General features: G+C 48.0%; 1 protein-coding gene across 3 annotated transcripts in view; it reads right to left on the bottom strand.

The window, feature by feature from the left end:
* The window catches only part of slc8a1b (solute carrier family 8 member 1b), a 102,690-nt gene that overhangs the window by 4,825 nt on the left and 75,202 nt on the right, over positions 1-22,663 (bottom strand). For 2 of the 3 annotated variants that reach the window (XM_076046287.1, XM_076046288.1), the window contains exons 5-9: positions 19,643-19,752; positions 10,763-10,908; positions 9,402-9,501; positions 3,243-3,428; positions 2,990-3,079 (exon numbers count right to left, since the gene is read on the bottom strand). In XM_076046287.1, the coding sequence (XP_075902402.1) occupies positions 2,990-3,079; positions 3,243-3,428; positions 9,402-9,501; positions 10,763-10,908; positions 19,643-19,752 (632 nt within the window). Of the gene's footprint in view, positions 1-2,989; positions 3,080-3,242; positions 3,429-9,401; positions 9,502-10,762; positions 10,909-19,642; positions 19,753-20,114; positions 20,222-22,663 lie in introns of all 3 variants that reach the window. The other variant, XM_076046289.1, reaches the window with a different exon arrangement.

Here is a 22,663-nt window from a genome sequence, read left to right as displayed (position 1 = left end):
GGATTAGACGACGGGCCAAGAAATGAAGCCAAGAAATGATAAATCAGCCTGAACACCTCAGAGCTTCAAGGACGGACCTGCTGGGTGGAAGTGTGTGTGTGTGTGTGTGTGTGTGCAAGTGTCTCGCTTTCTTGTGCCTGTGTAACAGCGCAAAAGTGCAGCATGAACAACACTCACACTTCACTGGCCAAGAATTCCAGGAGAATCACACCTGAAGAGGAATGTTGCCGTCTATGCCGTTGAAGTGTCGCAGTCTCGCTGGTCTCAAGGTGCAGCGTCTGCCCAACTAATTAACATTCCTCCGCCCCTCATCCCTTCTCATTCTTAAATCCTCATGTTTTTTTTTCTTGTTTCTTTTTTGGCAACCTGTTGCTTTTTGTGGGTCTGGTGCCGGCGGTAGTTGTGTAGCGGCTCAACAGGCCAAACGTAATTCTCGTCAAATCTGGCGGGATGAGATTTGAGATTTGCTGTCAAGAATGCTTCTATTTTTCTCTTTGATGACTTGATGTCCGGCTCCTTCTCCGTCCAATCATAATGCGCCATTTTCACTGGTGAGTGAACTGGTCACGTGACCCCGGGACGTCACGTCCGCTGACGTGTAAATGTGATCAAAGTCTTTCCATGACACGTCTGGATATATGGATCCGTGTGAAAAAACCTCCTCATGAGAGCGCCAAACGCTTTTAGCCATGCTTGAGGTTTTTCAAAGTGTAGCTGTTTCCTTCACTAGTTTTTTTATTGCCATATTTGTGTTTTGCGCAGTTCTAGGGGTCATGGAAACTATTGACTTGTGTTGCTTGAGGAAATCACCCAATCACAGCCCTCAGATTTGTTGCATCAGAGGGAAAAACAGACAGTGGTTCCAGAAGTGGTGCTTGAACTGGCTGGGCAGCATCCAGCCACTCACTCACTCACTCTCTCTCTCTCTCTCTCTCTCTCTCTCTCCACTTCCTCTCCCTCCAGCTGCACCCCTCCTTCAGCTCTTCTCTTCCTCCTGCCTCTTTAAATGGAAGGACCCATTAGTGAGTCAGTGATATGCTTAAGAGGGTCTTCATCCAGGTGAAAATGCTTGGCAGCGCACGTCAAGGGGGAAGGAAAAAAAGCGAGGAAAAAAAAAAAAAGCACATTAGCGTCCGTCCTCCTGTGACAGTGATGAAAATGCCCCCTTTGCTCTTTTGATCCCCTGCCATGGCTCGACTCACGGTGTTGTACACGCCATCCCGGCCCACGATAAGACCCACTTATCGTTCCTGAGCTAGCACGGAGGACGGAGGCAGGTAATAGAATTAATTTTTCTCCATTAGCCAAGCCACTCGTTCCCTGTTGATGTCAAGGTGACATTTCCAGGCCCCCTTTCATCCTGGATAGTGACACACAGCTCACAAATGTCAGTGAGGTACCTTCAGTTGCGGAACTTGTGTGACTATGTTCCCATCGCTTTTGTGATGTCACGAAGGGAACATATGTACATGCATCTCTCAGGTGAGTGACAAAGGCAGGTGTGGAGGGTCCTGCGAGGATCTTTGGTTTCAGCTGGAAGCTAAAAATCAGCCTCACTGCAGGATTTTATTTCTCTTTTTTCTGGACAGTTACCGAGCTGAGGAAGCTCCAGTGCAACCTGGGAGGCAAAATCAAGATCTGCAAATAATCAACGACCGCAAAAAGTGAAGTTCTCCTGCTCCCACACTTTCTCTCTGTTTGTTTCTATCTATCTGTGTGTGTGTGTGTGTGTGTGTGTGTGTGTGTGTGTTGGCCTGACTCACTGATAAATTGGGTTAATACTCAAGGACCCCAGTGCATCATAGCTTTCATTAGTGTTGTGTATGTGTGTGGAAAAAACGCCTGTGTGTGTGTGTGTGTGTGTGTGTGTGTGTCTCGGAAGGGTTAATAGGGCTGATGGCCCCAGGAAGAATGAGTAATTCCCTCTCCATTCTGCACCTTTTTCGCATTGTGTGTATTTTCATATTTCTACATTTGTTGTGTGCAGCTAGCATGTGTGTGTGTGCGCGTGTGTGTGTGCGTTTGTGTGTGTGCGCTTGCAAAAATAATAACGTAATATAAATGGGGGGACAGGGACCACCTGAGCCTGACATGACAAATAGCCATATGCTAATAACCCATAGTGGGAACAGTGAAGCTGTGTATGTATGCGTGTGTGTGTGTGTGTGTGTGTGTGTGTGTGTGTGTGTGTGTGCATCTGTGTGTGCAAGCCTTACATTGGTATGCCATAGAAGCGTGTAAGCCTGTTGTGAAAGTAATCACACCTGTGCAGTTGCTGATGTGGCTGCATGTTTATCTATCATCCAAGAATGCACTGTGTGTGTGTGTGTGTGTGTGTGTGTGTGTGTAGCAGGACACTGAGGCCAAGGTTAAAACACATTTATCCGGCTCCCAGAGTCACGGGTCATTCTTTACATTTAGCCGATGATCTATGCTGCTGTCGGGACTCCGCAGGGTCAATTCACACGCGTGGAGCCGCTGGGGAGATGTCCAGAGGCCGGCCGGGCGACTGGGCGGGCGGGCGGGCGGGCGTTTTATTCCTCCCTCCAAAGACAAACGTGGGCGAGCAGAAAGACCTTCCAATTTATCGGACCTGCTATTAACCTGTTATTACCCGTAACAGATCGTAGCTGCTTTTCCATGACAGTTCTTCGCAAAAATAAAAGCTACATTTCTAAAATTTCAACAAAAGCACAATTGTGATTTGCAGGTGTTTCCAGTGAATGGCTCTGTTTCTGTGGCTCACACCTGTAAAACAGCCTGCTGGAGAACCTCAGGACTGCACGGACCGTTGACATTTTTAAACAAAAAGACTCACCTTTATAATTGGCTTTTTTTTTTTAATCCCTCCACTTTTACTATCATATGTTTTTGCAGCATTTGATGAACTTGGTGAACACTCGATGGCCTTTGAACCCTCATGCAGACATTTTAAACCACTGCATCACCCTTGCATCCCCTTGTCCACTGTGAAACCGCACCCACTCACCAGGTACGGAGGTTCCCAGTGCGACAAACACCACGGCCGTCACCGAGTCCTTCAGTCCCACCGTGCAGCCGAAATGACAGGCCAGGTCACCTGCGGAAAGCCGAGCAAACGTCCTGCTTGATACTTGAAACTGACTGAAAATAAAAGTTATCATTTGCTCGCTGCAAACAGCATTTTAAACAAGCTTTAAAGCCACCCGAGACAGTTTCCCAGCCCTGGCTATTAATCATATCTGGCGGTGTCGCCGGCTTACCGATGACGGCGGTCAGCAGTCCGATCATGCAGATGGAGACCACGAAGCAGGCCCAGCCGTTCCAGTACTCAGTGGGCGGGACGAAGGCAAACAGAACCTTCCAGAAGACGGTGAGGAAGTGCATGACGTAGTCGAAGCACGACGGCAGCTTCTCCTCGCCGCACTCCTCGTCATCGTCGTCCTCCCCTGGAGAGAGGGGAGAGGAAGAGGAAGGAAGAGGAAGAGGAAGAGGAAGAGGAAGAGGAAGAGGAAGGCAGAGGTGAGCTGCCAAATAAATCAACACCCGCCGAAAATCCGTTCAACCCGCCGCCGTGTCAAACAAATGCACAAACCAGAGCGCCCGCTGCTGTGATCAGACACGGCGGGTGGCGAAGTCAAGTGTGTGTTTGCGTTCTGGCGCGTCGTTAACCTCCAAAGAGCCGCGGGTGCATCCGCCTGCCGCCAGAGCCGAGCTGAGGCGGCGCACTTTGTGTCCCCTCCCCCGCTGAGAGCCGTCGGAGGAGTCTGACGTTTTCACATCACGCCGGCACCTCCTGCATTCATTTGCGGAGTCCCCGCCCCCCCAAATGAATCATCCCTGTCTGGTAAGGCGACGTCCTCGACATCGGCACACGAGCACAACATGGCTGCCGTGGCGGAGCCACCAGCCCCAAAGGCCTTCTGATGCCATTCACTGGTCTTTATGTTCAATCCCCAAATCCAGGGAACAACGAAATATTCTAAAAATGTAATGGATTTAATGGCATACTGAGCCCTTTGGTGGACATCCTCTGTGCTTGGAAGGACACAAGAGGGCGCTCTCACAGGGCGGAGCCAGCATCTGGCCCCGGGGTGAGGTACCAGCGCCCTTTGTGACATCACAAATATCACAAATGTTGATTGTCTGCTGAGTTCAGAGCCTCCTCTGAAGATCAACGTGCACGCACACACACACACACACACACACACACACACACACACACACACTTGAAAGGGTTATGCTGATGCCAGGCTCAGTGCTGAAAACGGGCCGTATTTTTCTTCTTCTTCTTCTTCTTCTCTGACAGCTGCCGACAGGCGTTTCATGCAGCCAGTTGTCGCACGGCGGCTCTATCGGCGAGTGATTCACTTTGTCAGCCTGTTTTCCGACAAGCCAATTAGTCACTCGCCCCGAAAAAATCAATTAAATAACCGCCGCGGCTCAAGCGCTTATTGTCATTCACCGGCTAATGGATGCAAAAATTCAAGCTTTCGTGCGGCGCACGGAGCGGCAGGTGGCGAGGCGGAGTGAAGAGCGATCAGAGCAAAGTGCCGCGAAATGAATCGAGTCTGAGCATAAAAAAACAGATTTAATACGGGACTCTGCCTGAGGCGCGTGTCAGTCAAAGATCCAGGCTGTACTCCACTTTTCAGAGCACACGCTAAAACTTGCTCTGTGATGTCACAAAGGGCGCGGACACCTCTACCGGGTTGGTGACGGCACCCCCGGCCAGCTCTTGGGTTCGGGCCCTCCTCTTCTTTTCGCCTCCTTCCAAACGTGGAAGATCCAGAAACGCATCACTTACAGCAGGAAGCAAAAAAAAAAAAAAAAGAAGAAGAAGAAAAAAGCCATAGAAGGCTGTAAACAGAAGGCTAAACACGCTGTTTCCTGGCAACCCACGGACTTTTCTGGAGAATCCATCATGGCCCGGCTGCTGCTCTGATGTTTGGGGGGTGGGGGGGGGGGGGCGTGACCTCATGAAGGCTGGAGGATTATAGACAACAAATCAGAGTCGGGAGCCGCTCAGTCATTTTTGACGAGAGCCACGGTGAGATGTGTCTCATCGCTGCTGTGGGGGGTGGGGGGGGGGCTCTGGTGGGTTCACCTGCGTGCGGTGGTGAATTTCCTCCTTGACTAACTGCCTTCGGCGCGGACGCTGGCGAGCCGCCGTAAATAAGAGGCGGGCAGACGAGCGGGTGATGGACGCGGCCGTATGGACTCTGTAATTAGAGGGCGGCGGAGTGAAGATCTCCTGCTCGCCCGGCGTAACTGGCCTCTCTCTCTCCCGACTTCCTTCCCATTGATTTTCCTCTCCCTCCATCTCATCATTGCCCTCCTTGGTTTTTTTTTGTTGTTGTTGTTGTTGTTTTTTTTTTTTTTTACAGCTGTGCTCTCGTGGCTGTTTAGCCTCCAGTTGAAACAACCACCGCTGCTCACAGCAGCAGGCAGTGTGAGTTGTAAGATGTACTTGATGCTCATACACAGTGTCAAATATGTACACTAGCAGTCAAAAGTTTGGACGCACCCGATGAATTGAATGTCTTTTCTTACATTCTCATGACTATTGACCTTGCAGATTCTCACTGAAGGCATCGCAACTACGCATGAACACACATGGAATTACGGAGGAAACAATAAAAGTGTCAAATAACTCAAAGACGTTCAAAATAGCCACCTTTCATAAAAAGCATATTTAGAGTTATTACTTTTTCTTTGCTGTATAATCACATATATCTTGCTCATATATTTGATGTCTTTAGTATCTATCTGCAGTGGAGAAAGTACTCAAGATAAAAAAAAACAAACCCCATTGCATTAAATAGTCTGTCCAAACTTTTGACTGGTAGTGTACATATTTGGAAAAAAAGAAGAAAAAAAAATCGTATATTATTATTATTATATATAAACAATAAACTTCCAGACAGTAATACATATTTTTCACGACGCCGTTGCTCCAAAATTGTCGCCCCCCGAAGGTTTTGCAGTGTCAGTGCAGCGACAGCGTGACATTTAAACTCCTCTCCTTGAGGCTGATTTAAAATGCAAGTGGTCACCTTTAACAAGCCAGTGAGTTCACTCAGCTTCGCTTCAGTCAGACACACATTCACTTGGATTCGTCTGGATCGGGACTCTGGACCCGCCCACTTGTGTATCCTTGCACTTGACCACTCAGACCTTTTTTGATCGCAGGTGTCAACAATGATTTCTCTCCTCGACTTCTCTTCTTATTCATCTCCTCTTAAGTCTTGTGCAGCGTAAACTGTTTCTACTGTGTAGACGAAGGACTTTTTGGACAAAATCATTAAGCCAACCGGTTAAAAAACAACAACAAAAAAAACAAAACATGAACCTATCACTGAGACGGGATTTGGAAACTTGGCTGTGCACAAACACACACAAACCCTCCGGGACCACTGGGGTCTCCATCAGACACAGAAAGTTGCACTGCGGGGGAGAAATAAAAACGGTCAGTGTGCATCATCCCGATGTGACCTGCTGCCTGAACGCAGGTCTCCCTCCCTCTCTCTCTCTCTCTCTCTCTCTCTCTCACTCTGAGATCAAAGTTGCGACGCTCGCACGCAGCGCCAGCGACAAATTGCCGCCATCAGCGCGCCGCTGTCTGATTTTAAATGTCAGCTTGATGGCGGCAATCTTTCGCTGACGCGGTTCTGCAATCTTTGCCCTAATTGGGCCGATCGGCCGATAAGCCCGCGCTGGAGAGGGAGGGGTGAGGGTGGTGAGAGGGGTGGAGGAGTGTGTTCTCCCCTCTATCAGGGTCTCCATCTGACGGGCCGGCGCCTGATGGAGGCAATGAGACGTTCGAAATGTCCTCAGCCAAAGACGGAGAAGGAGGCGTTCAGGGACCTTCAGGGCGCTTTTCCCTTCTTTTTTTTTTTTCTTAAAAAAAATAAATCTTGATTAAATCTCATGTGTTTGAGGGAAGATAAGAGCGAATCCAGGGAGATGTCAGAGGGACGGAGTGGTAGAATAAAAGCCAGAGGACGGAGAGAGAGAGCGGGAAAGCAAGGGGGAGCGATAGAGATAGATAGCGAGAGAGAGTGAGAGAGAGAGATGAGATTAGACAAAGCTTGCTTATCAGCGTGTATTAAACCCAGCGGCGCATCAGCGATCGCCGCTCTGCACTTGGTTAAATCCCTCAAGCGGCTGAGTGTGTTTGAAAAGATGAGCCGCAAAGTTACAGCATGTCTCAATTTGGGATTATTTTGTAACTCTTAGTGTGTGTGTGTGTGTGTGTGTGTGTGTGGCGCATAGACTTTCTCTTCAGAAAGCTTCATGGGTGTGTGTGTGTGTGGACTGGCTCTGCTTGTAGATAAAAGTCTGCGATCCAACATTTTTATTTCTTCGTCGAGAGTGAATTTGTCTGACCAGATCTTTTCCAAAGCCTCTGTAGACGTGAGACCATTTGGGACGTCTCTCTTCCTCCCACCTCTTCTCAGCAGAAAACTTTGAGCAGCCGGTCAGCAAAAAAAAAAAGAAAAAAAAAAACAGAAAATGGATCCAGTGTAATTTGTTCCAGCCAGTTACGTCCACTCTGCTGTTTCTTCTCATTAGCAGCCACCTTATCTCTCACACCCAGCTGCTGATCCCTGCCTCCACCCTCACATGGAAACTAACCACCAGGTGGAGGAAGCCGACCTGCCTCCGCAGTCAGGACCCTTCCTCCTCCTCATCATCCTCAGCCTCTGCAGCTTAACCACTCTGCATTTCCTCCATCCCCGACCTTTCTCCCGTGATTGAATGATGAGGTGGATGGCGCGACAGAGTGGCAGACACTTCAGCAGAGCAGAAGCAGAGGCCCGATGAAAGAGGAGCTCGTAATCCTCCCAAATTCAGCCCGGCATGATTGGAGTGTCATGTGAGCTCACGCCTCGGAGAAATGCCATTAAGGAAGATCGGCCAGTCCGACCATTTTCTATCACTGCTTTGAGGTCGAGTGGGCGGAGCTACAGCCAATCCCGGCTGTGTTTGGGGGAGAAGGCGGGGCTAAAACTGGACAAATCGGCAGTTTATTGCAGGGCCACGTAGAGACAAAGACAAACAACTGTTTGCACGCACACACGCGCACGCGCGCGCGCACGCACGCACACACGCACGCATGCACACACACACACACACACACACACACACACACACACACACACTTGTCAGGCAAGACAAGCTAATCCCAGATAAGAGAGGGAAGACAGGCCTTTTTCATTAACAGCATCAGCAGCCAGTGAAGGCTGGATGACAGGCTGAGCACAAACACACACACACACACACACACACACACACACACACACACACACACACACACACACACACACACACAGCAGTGATGGAGCTGGATGCAGAGGAGCGATGCTCTCATTAAAACCCAGTTTCAAAGACGAGGAAGTGGCAACGTGGGTGTTTTTCTTTGTTTGGCTGCTCGCCGTCATAACCGACGCTTTTATATTATTATTGCAGAATTAAAATTTGTGTCTTCAAAAACTTGAATGAAGCGCGGTGGGATCCACCAACACATCTAAAAATGATCAAAGCTTTAATTATGGCTCATTACTGTTAAATACCCGCAAACGATTTGAAAAATTGAGCCGCAGCTAAAACTCACAACTCTGCATCGTTAAGATTGAAAGGCTCCTCTGTGGTGCCGAACTGAGAACATTTCCCGCTTCAAGCGAGTGCAGTGACATCATCCTGCCTCTGGAGGGCAGGTTACAATGGTAACTGGCCAACGAAGTCTGATAACTCGGCCTCGATTGATTCCTGTTTCTGCCTTTCGCTTTACCTTTCTTCATTTGATTGACATGTGCATTTCTGTTTTTTTTATGGTGCCCCATGTTAAACACATTTATAATTTGAATGCATTACGAAGAATGGGACCGAAAAGGAACAGAAAAGAAAAATAAATATCACTCCCAAATGCCATCGATTTCCCATCTGGTCATTGTTTTGCTGTCTGAATCTAACTAGGCCAGTCGGCTTTCGCTGGATCTAACACACACGCACACACATGCACACACACATGCACACACACACACACACACACACACACACAAACACGCAAGTTTCACGGGACCATGAAATCACCCCACTCCGCTCTACACCCAGACAGCTGTTACATTTGGCATCATGGGAGCAGCGAGTGTTACGCTGGCACAGGGTTGCTGACACTTTGGCTCATTCTGGCTTCACACCACCAAACACAGCTTCGTCAGACTGAGGCCGCTTTTACGAATAATAAAAAAAAAAGATAGAGAAAAAAAACCCACCGCTGTATGCCAAAGGTGACAAACACGTCTGAGAGAGAGAAAAAAGACAAGCGGCCAATTAAACTCGGCACGGTTGAACGGCTCAGCGGCGTCTCTCTCTCTCTCTCTCTGTCTCTCTCTCTCTCTCTCTCTGACAGGCCTCACCTGCGCTGACGGTGATGGCCTCGATGAACTGGTCTCTCCAGCTGTTGGTCCCGACCAGCAGAGCCAGGTTGGTCTTCTTTATCAGCTTATCCACAGTGTTCTGCCAGGAGGAGGAGGAGAGGAGTAATGGGTAGGTAGAATGCAGCAGGTAAAAGATATTTTAAATAAATGCATATGGAAACAAGCACTGGAATGACATTCATGCATTCAGGGGCCACAAGATGGGCTTATTGGTAGGAACTGGCTCCACCAGGAGCCACTGGACTCCTATTGGATGGCAGCACCAGTCAGAGGCTAAGTGGCTCATTCTGAGGTTCCCCAGTTCTGCCCATTAAACTGTGAACTTGGCCTTGTGTTGCCCACAGTTTAGGCTCCGTGCAAGCAAACAACAGAGTCGGAACCATCGGGTGAATAAACTGTTTCTCCCAACGGGAGGCACACTTGGAACGTTTTCGTCTTTGGGATCAAACTTCTTTCAGTCTCTAGCACAAAATCCCTCATGGGAATCCTGACAAATTGGACACGGTTTGAAATGGAAATAAATGGGCCAGACGCAATGCTACAGAACCAGGACCTGGTTGGTAAAAGCCCAGTTCCACTGGAGGAAGAATGATGAAGTTCAGCTGGTAATTAAGGAGCCTTTTTTTTGAAAAAAAACAAAAAAAAAACTTAAACAAACATGTATTTCATGAGGATCTTTCAGTCTTTTTAAATGGAGTTGATGCACATTTTTCAGAGGGAACTTTCAGCGCCGACCCTCCACAAAGTTAACTTTCCTCTTTCGCTCCGTTACGTCAGACCCTCTTGCACTCACTTCACTTCAGCTCTCCAACTATCTATAGGGGTTCAGTTAAACACTCACACACACACACACACACACACACACACACACACACACGCGCACGCTGACTTTAATGTGGCTAAAACGCTTCATAAGTGCAGCAAAGTGTCGAGTGGAGGAGCTATTGCTGGCCGTTATTAACCGTCTGTCTGTCCGTGTCAGAGCAGCCGCAAAGACAGTGCATTAGCACGGACACACACACACACAGACACACACACACACACAATAATTACATCCACGCTTGTCTTGAGAGTGTGCGTGGGAGCAGCACAGTGACGCACACAGTGATTATGCTGTTGTTTGCTGTGTGTATGGACGCTTGGCTGTGTATGGAAGGAAGGCTTGTGGGTTACAGTCTTGTTTGATTGTGCGACTCTTGGCTCACAAATGCACACATGCAAATCATGTGCTTTACAATTATGACGCGACTTGTTTCATAATGCGCCTATTAGACAATAGGCACCAAAATAAGAGAGAGACACAAACTGAAGAGAGGCTTAAAGGAAGCGTGAATTGATACCTTGAACTCGTAGGACTCCTCGATGATGATCTCCAGCTTGACGTGGTCGCCCAGCATGGGACGTCCCATCTCGGCAATGCGCCGCTCCTCCTCGTCTTTCCCCGCCAGCGGCTCCTCCTCCTCTTTCTCCTCCTTCGGTTGCTCCTCTGAAAGAAAACAACACCAAAGGGCGACAGGCGGAGACGTGAGGAGCGAGACTCTGGTTGGGTCTGTGTGAAAAGCGCCAAGCAAAAAGAACCTTCATCCATTCTAGACGACGGGGGGGGATCATGGTGAGGGAAAAACTGAAGGATGCGCAGGTGGTAATTTTGTTGGGTTGCTGGGGGAGGGGTTGGGGGGGGGTGTTTCCATTCAAATGGCATCCCAAGAGAAATATGGCTCTCAGAGCCACAGATGCAATTTTCTTGGGAAAATGTGCACATAAAGAGGAGGGCAGGTGAAAATGCAACACTGATGGGGGTCTTTCTTATTTGCCTGGTGTCTGCAGTCACTGGGCCATGAAGAAGAAGCTGGAGTCAGCCATGAAATTCAGCAGTGGGACTGAACAGGAAGAGGCGGTGGGTAAAAAAAAAAAAAAAAAAATGATTGAAAGAGCCTGATCAATTCTCCACAGGGAAAACAGTTATCCACGCTTTTGCCTTTGATCATGGCGCAATGCATTGTGGGTCTTCAGAGAGCTCGCCGGTCATTTGTTCGCCTCATGTGAGTGGTGGAGCTCTAATTCTAAAGTCTCCAAGGCATTTTCCCTCCATTTGCGTTGTGTTGAAACATGACAATTAAAGAGCACATTTGTGTGTGTGTGTGTGTGTGTGTGTGTGTGTGTGTGTGTGCGTGCGTGTGCGCGAGTTGCACGTTATTAGCTTGGAAGTTCCCTCTGCGATCTAATGTGAGAGAAATCACTTTCAGCTGTGGAATTATGACGCATCACTTGGTTAAACAGACCAATCAGCTGGGAGACAAAGTAATCATGCAAATAAATAAATAAATAAATAAATAAATAAATGAGCGAATGAATAAATAAATAAATAAAACAATTTAAATCTTGGTTTTGTCACGGAGACGATTAAAGAGCGATAACATGGCATGTTTTATGATACAATGATATAATACACACACACACACACACACACACACACACTGACACACACATCAATACATGCAATTTAACGGAACTTAAACTCAATTAATATCTGACACTGAGGACAGTGGGGGATAAATGTGACAGGCAGGAACCCCCCCCCCCCCACCCACCCACCCACCACACTGCTCGTGTCTCTATAGGCTCGGGTCTGTGTGTGTGTGTGTGTGTGTGTGTGTGTGTGTGTGTGTGTGTGAGAGAGGGCCTGACTGAATTACGGGATGCGGCTTCCTGTCAAATCTGCGTCCACACACTATGCGTGTGTGTAATGAGAACCGTCTCATAATCTGGCTCTGAATGACATCACACTGATTGATGCAACCAATTTAGAAGCCACGGCTCCAAAGTGGATGAGGGGAGGCGAGTCGCCAGAGAAATAACCGTGCGCATGACGGTGTCACGACGCTGCCGTCACTGCAGACACACTGCTCATCAATTCCATTGGCTCTAATAAAGCTTTCCTTCTGTTCTGTGGAGTCAACAGCAAGAAGCGGCTGCAGACAAACACAAACGCCGTCGAGCTGCCTCAGTAAAGTTTCAATTCCTACTTTTTTTTGGTTGTGCCTGTGCAAAAAAAAAAAAAACCCACACGACTTTACAACCACACAAAATATTTCGACGCTACGCTGACACTGTCAGAGCAACATCATGATTGATTTTTGCTCAACCCTCCAAATTGATTTCCCTTCTTAATTCATCCTCAGCTACAATCCATGGAGAAGAAACACTTGAAAGACTTGAAAACGTTCCCCTCCAGGTTCTCTGTGTGATTATTATCCCCCCTGTGGCCGCTCCAAGACGTTCAAACCCTGTTCTTCGACTTCCCTCTAATTAACGGCCTCCTGCTTTGATGAAACGAGTGTCAGAAAACGACCAAAGTGAGGCAGGTGAGAGCGTTTTATCGTCATCCTCCACTCTGCGCTTGTAAAACAGCGAGGCTGCCGCCGTCTTCTAACAAAGGAGCTCAACGGCGGCCGCACTCTCACTTACAGCCTCAGCGGTTTCCTTTACCTCCGCCAGTGTCTTTCAAGTACTTTCACTCATAAGCGTCACAGTGTTAAAAAAAAAAAAAAGTATTAGAAATGGAGGTTGATTCTAATTTTCCCTTTGACATTGAAACAGTAAAACAGAACAGCGCCAGCGCAACTGCAACCCTGTCAAAGAAGACGGTAAAATACAGTCAACTGTTTGGATGCACCTGTGTCTTCTTTATCTTGACTGCTTTCTACACTGCAGATGCACACTGAAGACATCGAATATATGACCGAGATATGAGGATTAATGTGGCCAAACAAAAAAATGTTAAATACATTATCATGTATTTTTATATGAAGGGTGGCTATTCTAGATCATCAGAGTTCTTTCACACAGTTTTGACGCCTTGAGTGACAATCTACAATGTCAATAGTCATGAACATGAAACATGAAACCAACCAATCAGAAGGATGCGTCCAAACAACTTGACTGGTAGTGTACATACTGATGATGTCGTTTGTTACTATTGATGTTCTTCTTCAAAATCAAAAAGGTTTATGGGCTTTAACAACGTAACGCAGCCAGTAGGGGGCAAAGTCATGGCTCAAAGTGTATAAAATGAAATGCTTTATTTCGTTTTTATGCGTGTGTGAGGCCACGTGATATGATGTAACGCTGCGATCCCTAATCCATCCCTCCCTCCATCCCTCCCTCCATCCCTCCCTCCATCCCTCCATCTGTATTTGTCCTGATCTTCAATCACTGCGCCGCCTGAGCCAAAACGCGTTTATTTGCACAGCCGAGCCGAGATGAGCGTCTCGCTGTCGTTTCAGCGGCTCATTAAAATGCATTAGCGTGTTGCTAAATATATAAACGCGGCAACAGAGGGGCCAATTAGCTCGTGTCCAACAGACGTCACGCGTGTTCTAATTATCGGCGCTAAACGGCCTGATGCGCCGCACAACGCAACATGACCTGCTTACCGGGGCCGCGTCAACCCCCTACACCCCCCACACCCCCACTGGGCCCCCCCATAATTCAGCGCCAGCGAGGTTAATGCATCAACGACCCAACGGCATCATCAAACTGGACGGCATGGAAAGGGGAGGGACAACAGGGGGGCGGTGAGGGTGACTTACAATCTCACGCAGTGTTGTGAATCTGTGCGGTCACGACTCACACTGTCCTGTGTGTGTGTGTGTGTGTGTGTGTGTGTGTGTGTGTGTGTGAGGGAGAGGACAGCGGGTCGTCACCCTCTGCAGGGTGAGAGTGTTTTTAGCTGGTCTTTCTGGCTCTGGGCGCTGCCCCCCCGCCCCCCGAATCCCTACACCCCCCTCACACTGCGCTAGCTGCCAACGGACAGAGCTTCACTTCACAGGCGGCACCCCCCCCCAACCCACACACACACACACACACACACACACACAAACACACACACACACACACACACACACACACACACACACACACACACACACACACACCCCGCAGGCTGGTCGTGCTCTGGCCCAAATCTAACACATCCGCAAGATCACAGAGTCATTGAGAAAGTTCTCCAAACCCCCAGCGAATAAAAGCTTTTGTCAAACTTTTCTCTCCTTTCTTTCTTTCTTTTTTCCTGCCAAGCCTTCCTGAGGATGACAGAGGATGTGGTGGGTCAATTTAAACAAAAGCGTTCTTTCATGAAAATGCCGCCCTCGTCTGCAATACGAGAGCGAGTCCTATAATTAGTCTTCCTTTGTCATGTTTTCTGTTTGTGTCGCTTTTTTCTTGATGACGTGAAGTTTGATGGGCTGCCACAGTTCAAGTGCCACAGTTTTTATTTATTTCAGAAATGTTTCTGAACAGAAGTATGTGGCATTGAACTCCCAACATCCCAATAAGCTCAGGATGTAATACTCAAATGTTCCCTTCTTACGACCCCCATCAAAGCTTTCTTTTTTAGCGGGAGGCAGTAAGCTGAGGGCTAATTAAATGCTGCGTTTCCGGAGATTTTATTGGATGATCAATTTCGCCAGGCGGCTGCAACCACCAGCATTGTTCCGGGATGAGATATAAAGATGATCAAAATGGATGTGAAGCCGTTCAATCTCAATGTTCTGTGTTTTCCAGCGTCAGAAGTTTTTTTTTTTTTTTTTTAAATAAACAATAAAGATGACGGATCGTCCTATCAGCGGCTCCGCTGGTTTCAACATCCAGCAACGCTCGCGGAGACAAATGGGAACGGCTGCCTCCGTTTTCTCTGGAGGCCGTTCAAAAAAGAAGCCAAACTCCTCCACAAGCAGCGGAGACGAGTCGGGTTCATGGACGAGTGAAACCACAGAGCTGCATCTTTTCATCCTGCATAAATGGACTTGCAGTGGGACCAAGAGGACCGAGTTCCAACGCCAACAAACGTGTTTTTTTTTTAATAGACTTCATAGACTTGTCTGTGCATAATTAATGCAATTAATTATGCAGCGGAATCTTTAATCTCCTCACTTCCTGTAAGTGAGGTGACGAGCGAGCAAACAAGCAAGAAAAAAACAAAACAATGCAGCGCCTTTCTACAACCACCGCTTCTCTCCAAGTGCGCTCGGCTGACGGGAACGTTCACTCGGTCGGGAGCACTTTCAGTCAGAGCCTCATTGGCAGCGCTCGGCGTCTCAGACAGGTGGTGGGAACTGCAGCAGCGTCTGCCTTGTGGGAGTCGCTGCGACTCTTATCAGCGCCGAACAAATGTCAGAGCATGCGCTTGTTTAGCTGCTACATTAATCCCGTCAAGCTCGCTCGCTTCCAGCGAGACGCTGCCTGCGTCTGAAGCGGAGTCAAGCGAACCTCCCGACCCCCCCCCCCTCCCTCTCCCACCCCCCCTCTCCTCCGACATCCTCCAGCCGCCTCTTTCAAAACACACAAACAGAATAAGAGAGGAGGGAGAACAATATCTCGCTTTCATCTCCGCCGCAGTCAGACACCAAAGTGGCGGATAAAACAGAATTCTATCGTGTTTGGATAAGGAGAGACGACTGCGTTTGTCTGTTCCAAGTGCTCACTGGCAACCCCGAAGTGGAAAGACACGGCCTCCTCTGGACAATGTTCAGCCTAAGGCCGTCCTCACAGTGCGCAGTGGGAGGATTTTAAGGGGTTTAGACTGAAGCCGATTTTTTTGAAACCGCACATTTTCGAAAATGCTCTCGAAAACCCCCCTCCCCCCCCCCAAAAAAAAAATCCAGAAAAATACCATTTACACGGAAACACTGCAAACAACTGAAAACAATGTAGTACCTATGCCAGGCATGATGTGGCGCTGCAAGTTTACTCCCTGAATGTGGAAGAAGAAGAAGAAGAGTGCCTGAAGCACGGCATGCTCAAAGATCGCTGGTGGAAAGACGGTGAGGATAAACGACAGATAAACGAGTGGAACTCCTGCTTCGAGTTACTGCAGAACACAGAGCCTTAAAAGGTCCATGTTCAGGTTGACTGGGAGTCGTGCTAGTCATAGTTCGCTAACATTGTTGTCATTTAGGTTTCCTGCCTCAATATCCCAGTCAGCCGACCCAAAAGAAAATCGATAGAGAGTAAAACAGGAGGTTTGCAAATCGTTTTGGTTGTGTTTATTTTCACTTTGCACACAATCCAGGATGGATCCACGAGCACTGTGTGTTATTGTTCACTATTGTTTGCGGTTTGTTGTGGTGGAGGTTTAATGGGAGACTGCAGGCTGATCAGTAGTAGCAGTGACAGGCCTGCTGTCTGACGTGGTTGGGTTGTGAGTGGTCGTCTGCACCTCACGGCCGCTCAGGTTGCATTGGCAACCCAATTGACATTGGCGTTTCTAAAAAAAAAAAAAAGATCGGTTTTCGACGTTTACACGAATCTGGGGAAGGTGGCGTTTTCAAACGTCTCCACCCCGAGGAGCGTTTCAGTGAAAACGCCGCCGGCTTGGTGTAAACGCGAGGCCGAACCGCATAAATATTTATAAACGGGGCCTGAAGCAGTGAGTGGCAGAAGGTCTTTGGAAAGAAGCCCTGCAGAGAGTCAGTGAAGGGGTCTCTGATACCGAGACCGCAGGCTTGACACACCAGTCTGATGGCAATGATAAGGCGCTAAGTGCATATGGAATATGGCTCTGATGTGGGTACGGTGCAAATATTTACACGGGAAAGTCGGAGGGAGGGGTCAAAGGTCGTGGGTGATCTGTGTGAGGGTAATTTAACACTGAGAGGACGCCAGTCGACAGGAAGACACACAGTCACAGTGCAGGCACTGAGCTCTTTGTCTCTCTGGTGTGTGTGTGTGTGTGTGTGTGTGTGTGTCCCGGAGGTGTGTTTGATCTCCTGACTGTGATAATGTGATCTCCAGCCCCCTGACTTTGATCCCCTCATCGCTGTAAACAGCGCTGATGCCTGGTAAACACACGGCTCATCCATTACCGCACTGATAGCGCTGCTTCGTGCAGGTGTGTGCGTGCGTGCGTGTGTGTGTGTGTGTGTGTGTGTGTGTGAGAGAGAGAGAGACACAGACCCACTTTTTAAAGAGTGTACCCAGTACACAGTGCAGCTAAAGCGATTTTAAGGGCATAAAAGTCTCTTCAGACAGCGCCACCAGGCTGTTCTGGTGTAACTTGCACCTAGTTTCTGGCCTGTTTAGGTACCATATATGTTTTAATGTGATTATATGAAATAATAAATGCTTCTTTTTTCACTTTAACACACAAATCTGAAATTGCCATTTTTCTTTTTGCTGATATTGATTCAACACGTTGATATTATTATTTTACGATCAGCGCCACTATAATATACTACTGTTCTTTCATTTCCAGCACTTTTCATAATCAGTACCTCAGATTTACTGCTGGCCGCAGTGGAAACAGTGTGGAATGGAAATTTAATTGGCTTCAATTTGTCAATTTAGTTTCCAGATTATGTGCAGTTTACCAGTTTCCTTTTTAATTTAATAAGCATCATTTAAATATATTGAAGGATGTATTTTTTTTCTTCTGTTGGCATCCAGTACTCATGCTAATCATATGAGCAGCCACTTCTTCTTGCATCTTCTTCCTGTGGGGGTTTTAAGGTGCAGCTCGTGCGTGCGTCTCTGTTTGGACCGGAGAGTGAAGGAGAGTGGGAGGTTTTGGAAGGAAGAGGAAGCAGGAAGAACCTGGCGCTGCGGCGCTGAAGTACGAGGGAGAAAGACTGAAAAGCAGTGAGGGAGAGAAGGGAGCGGCAGAAGTGGCTCCAGTGTGTGTTTGACCTGAATCCCAAATCAACAGGCCTGTTAAAAAACGGCGATCAGAGAGCAGCCCTGCATGCTGTCACGTGCCGGCGGCGGCGGTTTGATTCCTCACGTCGCTTCTACGAGTGAAGTTATCACGCTCTCTCTCTCTCTCTCTCCCTCCCTCTCTCACCCTCCCTCTCTCTCCCTCTCTCCCTCTCTCTCTCTCCCTCTCTCTCTCTCTCTCTCCCTCTCCCTCCCTCTCTCTCTCCCTCCCTCTCCCTCCCTCCCTCTCTCCTTCTCTCTCTCTCTCTCCCTCCCTCCCTCTCTCTCCCTCTCTCCCCCCTCTCTCCCTCTCTCTCTTGCTCTCTCTCTCTCCCTCTCTCTCTCTCTAACTCTCTCTCCTCCTCTCTCTCTCTCCCTCCCCCCCCCCCCCTCTCCCTCTCTCTCCCTCCCTCTCTCTCTCTCTCTCTCCTCTCTCTCTCCCTCCCTCCCTCTCTCTCCCTCTCTCTCCCCCCTCTCTCCCTCGGCAGCCTTGAAGTGCTCTCGTCTGCGCCGCCACATTAGGCGGTGCAATAAAATAAATATGAACGCTGAAAATGACGATCCCGACTCTACGTACGTCCTACTCCCTCCCCCTTTAGTCTGAGGCTTTTTCTGAGACATTTGTTACCATTTTCCTTCTCGCCGTTGCTCGCTCCCCAGAGATCGTCTGCCTGTCAAGTGAAGCAGCAGGTCTAAATCTGAGCAGGCGACGCGCGCAACGACGTCCTTGTTCGTTCACAGAGAATTCTTTTCCTGCTGGCGCTGTGTTTCTAGGAGCTGCTGGTAGAGCCCAGGCGCAGGTGTTTTAACAGGAAGAGGGAAATATTGGATCGTATCGATCACAAGATGTGGTGTTCAGTCCATCAAGCTGCATCTTTCGTTCATTTTGGTGACACTGTGATCGGAAACACAAGTTTTGAAGTGCAATTGAAGAATTAAATCTGTTTCTTCCATTTTTTTCCTGGTGAACTGGAGTGCATTTCATGGTATGGAAATCTAATTCATTGAATTGCTTAAACATTGGTGATTTTAAGTTTATGGTGCCATATATTTAGCCACATTCCAAAACAATAATCTGGGGCCAGTGAGTCTCCCAGAAACGAGAAAAGTCCGCCCTCTACTGCTTCTGCCTTTCATCGACTTTTCAGAAGTCGTGCGCCAACACAAGTCCATAATATCGGTGCCTTGTGATGTCACAAAGGGCACCGATCCCTCTTGCAGTTGGCATCAAAAACCACCAGCCAGGTTGAGATCTGACACTGGCTTCCCAGCTTGTTTTCACAGGAGGCTGTAAACAGAGGGCTAAATATGCTAATTATTTTTTTTTTTAAAGAAGATTTACAGTTCCTTTTTTAAAAATATAATACAGGGCTGCTCCACTGCAGATGAAAAGTAGTTTTAAGCCTCTTCGGTTCAGTTTGAGTGACACATTAAAGCCGCGCGACAATCCTGCAACGTGAACGCCGAGACGTCGTGCCGGCGACGGGCCTGTTGACTGGGGATTCCCGGGTCGTGATTGGCTCTCACACCTGTCTGTTCCATGCCGCTGCGCATCCAGCGGGGGCTTTCGAGCAGCAGGTGGAAGGAGGACTGCTTATTGTACTCCTCCCGGTCTAAGATCCTAACCGTTATGGTCTTCCTGCAAAACGGGCACACACGTACACAACAACACACAACACAGAGGGAGGTGGTGAATGCATGCATGGTCAACAGGTCACGATGTCAGCTGCAAACACACAAAATAAACAAGTAAATGAAGAAACAACACACACACACACGCACACATACACACACACGCGCGCACACACACACGGTGGTGGAGGAGTGGATGTGGTGGGATGAGCTGGACCACAACCAGGCTGCATGTTCACCGTCACGCTCGGAGGGACGGAATTAGAAGCCATGCGTCCAATCAGGTGCAGCTCCGCCTCCGCCGGTCGTGAACATGCAGCCCTGAGCAGCGGCGGCGGCGGCGGAGACGTCGTCCGACGCCCTCCTGACCTTTGGTGTCGTCGCTCTCCACCAGGCGCGGCTCCCCGATCTCTATGTAGAAGGTTTTGTTCTTCTCGTACTCCTCGTCGTCGATTACTTTCACCTTGATGGTTTTACTGAGGAGGTCGGGAGAAGAGGAGGAAGAGGAGGAGGGAAAAAAAAGGGAGAAGAGAGAGAAGCAAGGTAAAAGGTGAGAAGAGGAAGACTGCTGCAGAAGGCTGAAAAAAGGGAAACAGAAACGAAGGAAATTTTGCGTCTCCCACGAGAAGCTCTTAAGCCCGAGATGTGAGGAGTTTCTCCGATGTTCTTACAAAAAGAAAAAAAAAAAAAAAAAAAACACGAGTTGGGAATAACTGGAGAGTATTTCAGCAGCAGCAGCAGCAGCGTGAGAGGAAATCCAGCAAATCTGTCTTCATCGTCTTATCAAAAGATCTGCAGTAAAAACTGATCCTCTGATATTATCGGCTGGAATTAGTCTGGGCGGGATTTGTCTGATAACCCGGCGGCAGCGGTCATGATCAAAATGATCTATGCTGCAAAATGTCAAGTGGGTTCTAAAGAGCTCGAGGAAGCTGCAAGCGGAGCTGCAAAAGGGGAAAAAAACCCCAAACTAAACAGGCGCACGAACTTCAGCTCCGAAGAGAGACATTTTGGAATATTAAAGACAACCTGATTGTTGTTTTGATGCGAGAAGAAAACAAACAGGTCTTTAAAAGTTGCTGCTGCTAATTCTTAGAATCACCAGGGCTTGTTTCATGTTGCTTGTGGGGAACCTCTAGGAAATGACCACAAATCAGCAGCAGTCAATAGATTTATCCAAGATGATACGCGTGTGTGTGTGTGTGTGTGTGGGGGAAACATTTCGAGAGTAAAATAAAGGACAGATGCAAAGAAAAGGAGACGTTGAGCAGAGAAACCATGAAAACAAAGTGATGTGGAAAGGAAGGAAAAAATAGGACGTGTCTGCTGCTGCTGTTCAGGACGTCTTCAAGCAAGAGCCTGAGGACTCGGGACCGATCCAACACAGACACACACACAGACACACACACACACACACACACACACACATACACGAGTCTCTGATTAAAGACCAAACAAGCCATTTCTTCTAACTAATTATCCAACGATAAAACTACCAGCAAACTCCCATCATTGGCCAGCCAAATGCTCCAGTGGACTGTGTGTGTGTGTGTGTGTGTGTGTATGTGTGTTTGCGTGTGCGTGCCTGCCTGTGTGCATGTGTGTTTATACATTGCAGCACCTAACTTCCACCATATTTGGCAGCAAAGCTCATATCTGAGGTCACAGGGCATGCAGTGTGTGTGTGTGTGTGTGTCTGTGTGTGTGCCTGTGATGGAGTGCAGCTGCCTTTACATTTATCTGAGTTTTTAAATCTGGAACAAAAGTGGTGTTCTGATCCAAAATCACAGCGGATGATAAGAAGAAGACATCTGAGAGAACATCTGCCCTACATGGTCGGAAAACAGGAACACACACACACACACACACACACACACACACACACACACACACACACACACAGTCTGTCACAGAAGCCACTTTCTCTAATTACAGGCCTGCCACTGATTTGAATGGGAAGTTGTGTCATGTTTGCAGGACTTTTACACCCTGTCAACCACGTCATGCACGCACGCACACATATGCATGGCAAACATATATATATATTTGAATATATGTGAGTTTAGGATGGGTAAATTGAGTAAAAGGTATTAATACTTCAAACGTAAAGTAATTTTAATACAATTTGACAATTTGCAAAAGAAATTTTGAATTAAATTTTCTTGAAAATGAAATTGTCAATCTTGTTTTCAGATATTTTAGCTCTGCTGCTGCGTTATTAAGCCAATTAATGAATTAAAAAAAATCACTAATTTCAATTATTTTTTTCCAGACGACCGAATGTGCGGCTAGATTCTCCAGTGCCTGTGGGTGGCGCCAGTGAGCAAGGCACTGCTGCAGCTCCCCAGCTGATTGAACAACAGCAGGGTTTATGTTTGCACTGGGAATGTAATTAGCACGGGAAGCACTGCAACTCATCCTCGGCCTGCTAGTGGCGGCCGGGAGTCACTGCGACTCCGTCTCATGATCTGTGTCGCTGCTGCACAACATGATGACACACACTCACACACACACACACACACACACACACACACACACAGGCGTGCACACAAAGCCTCAAGCAGCCTGATTTTTTATTTTGCACTCTTATTCATTATTTGCACTACACTGACATAGTTTTATACTTTCAGACTTTTTTTTTTTCTTTTTAACAATCCTTCCTCCACAACAAGCAGAAGAAACAACTCAATCAAGCCTGCAGCACAAATCCATCAATTCATCTGTGCGACCAAATAACTTCCAAGTCCTGTCACTGCTTTTCTGTCCTGGAGCCTTTTCCCGATGACCTCAGGCCCAAAGGTGGCCACACCCTGGATGAGCGTACGGCAGGACATCGTCCGTCCGAGTCAGTTAGAAGAAACTTTCACGAGTGTGGAAAGAATTAAAGGCTGTAATAAATGTAACCCTCCAAAAAAGGG

This window comes from Nelusetta ayraudi, unplaced genomic scaffold (genome assembly GCF_046127955.1).
Source record: "Nelusetta ayraudi isolate G7.1 ecotype Tasmania unplaced genomic scaffold, CSIRO-AGI_Nayr_v1 ptg000089l, whole genome shotgun sequence".
Classification (NCBI taxonomy): Eukaryota; Metazoa; Chordata; class Actinopteri; order Tetraodontiformes; family Monacanthidae; genus Nelusetta; species Nelusetta ayraudi.
This window is presented reverse-complemented; position numbering and strand designations above follow the sequence as displayed.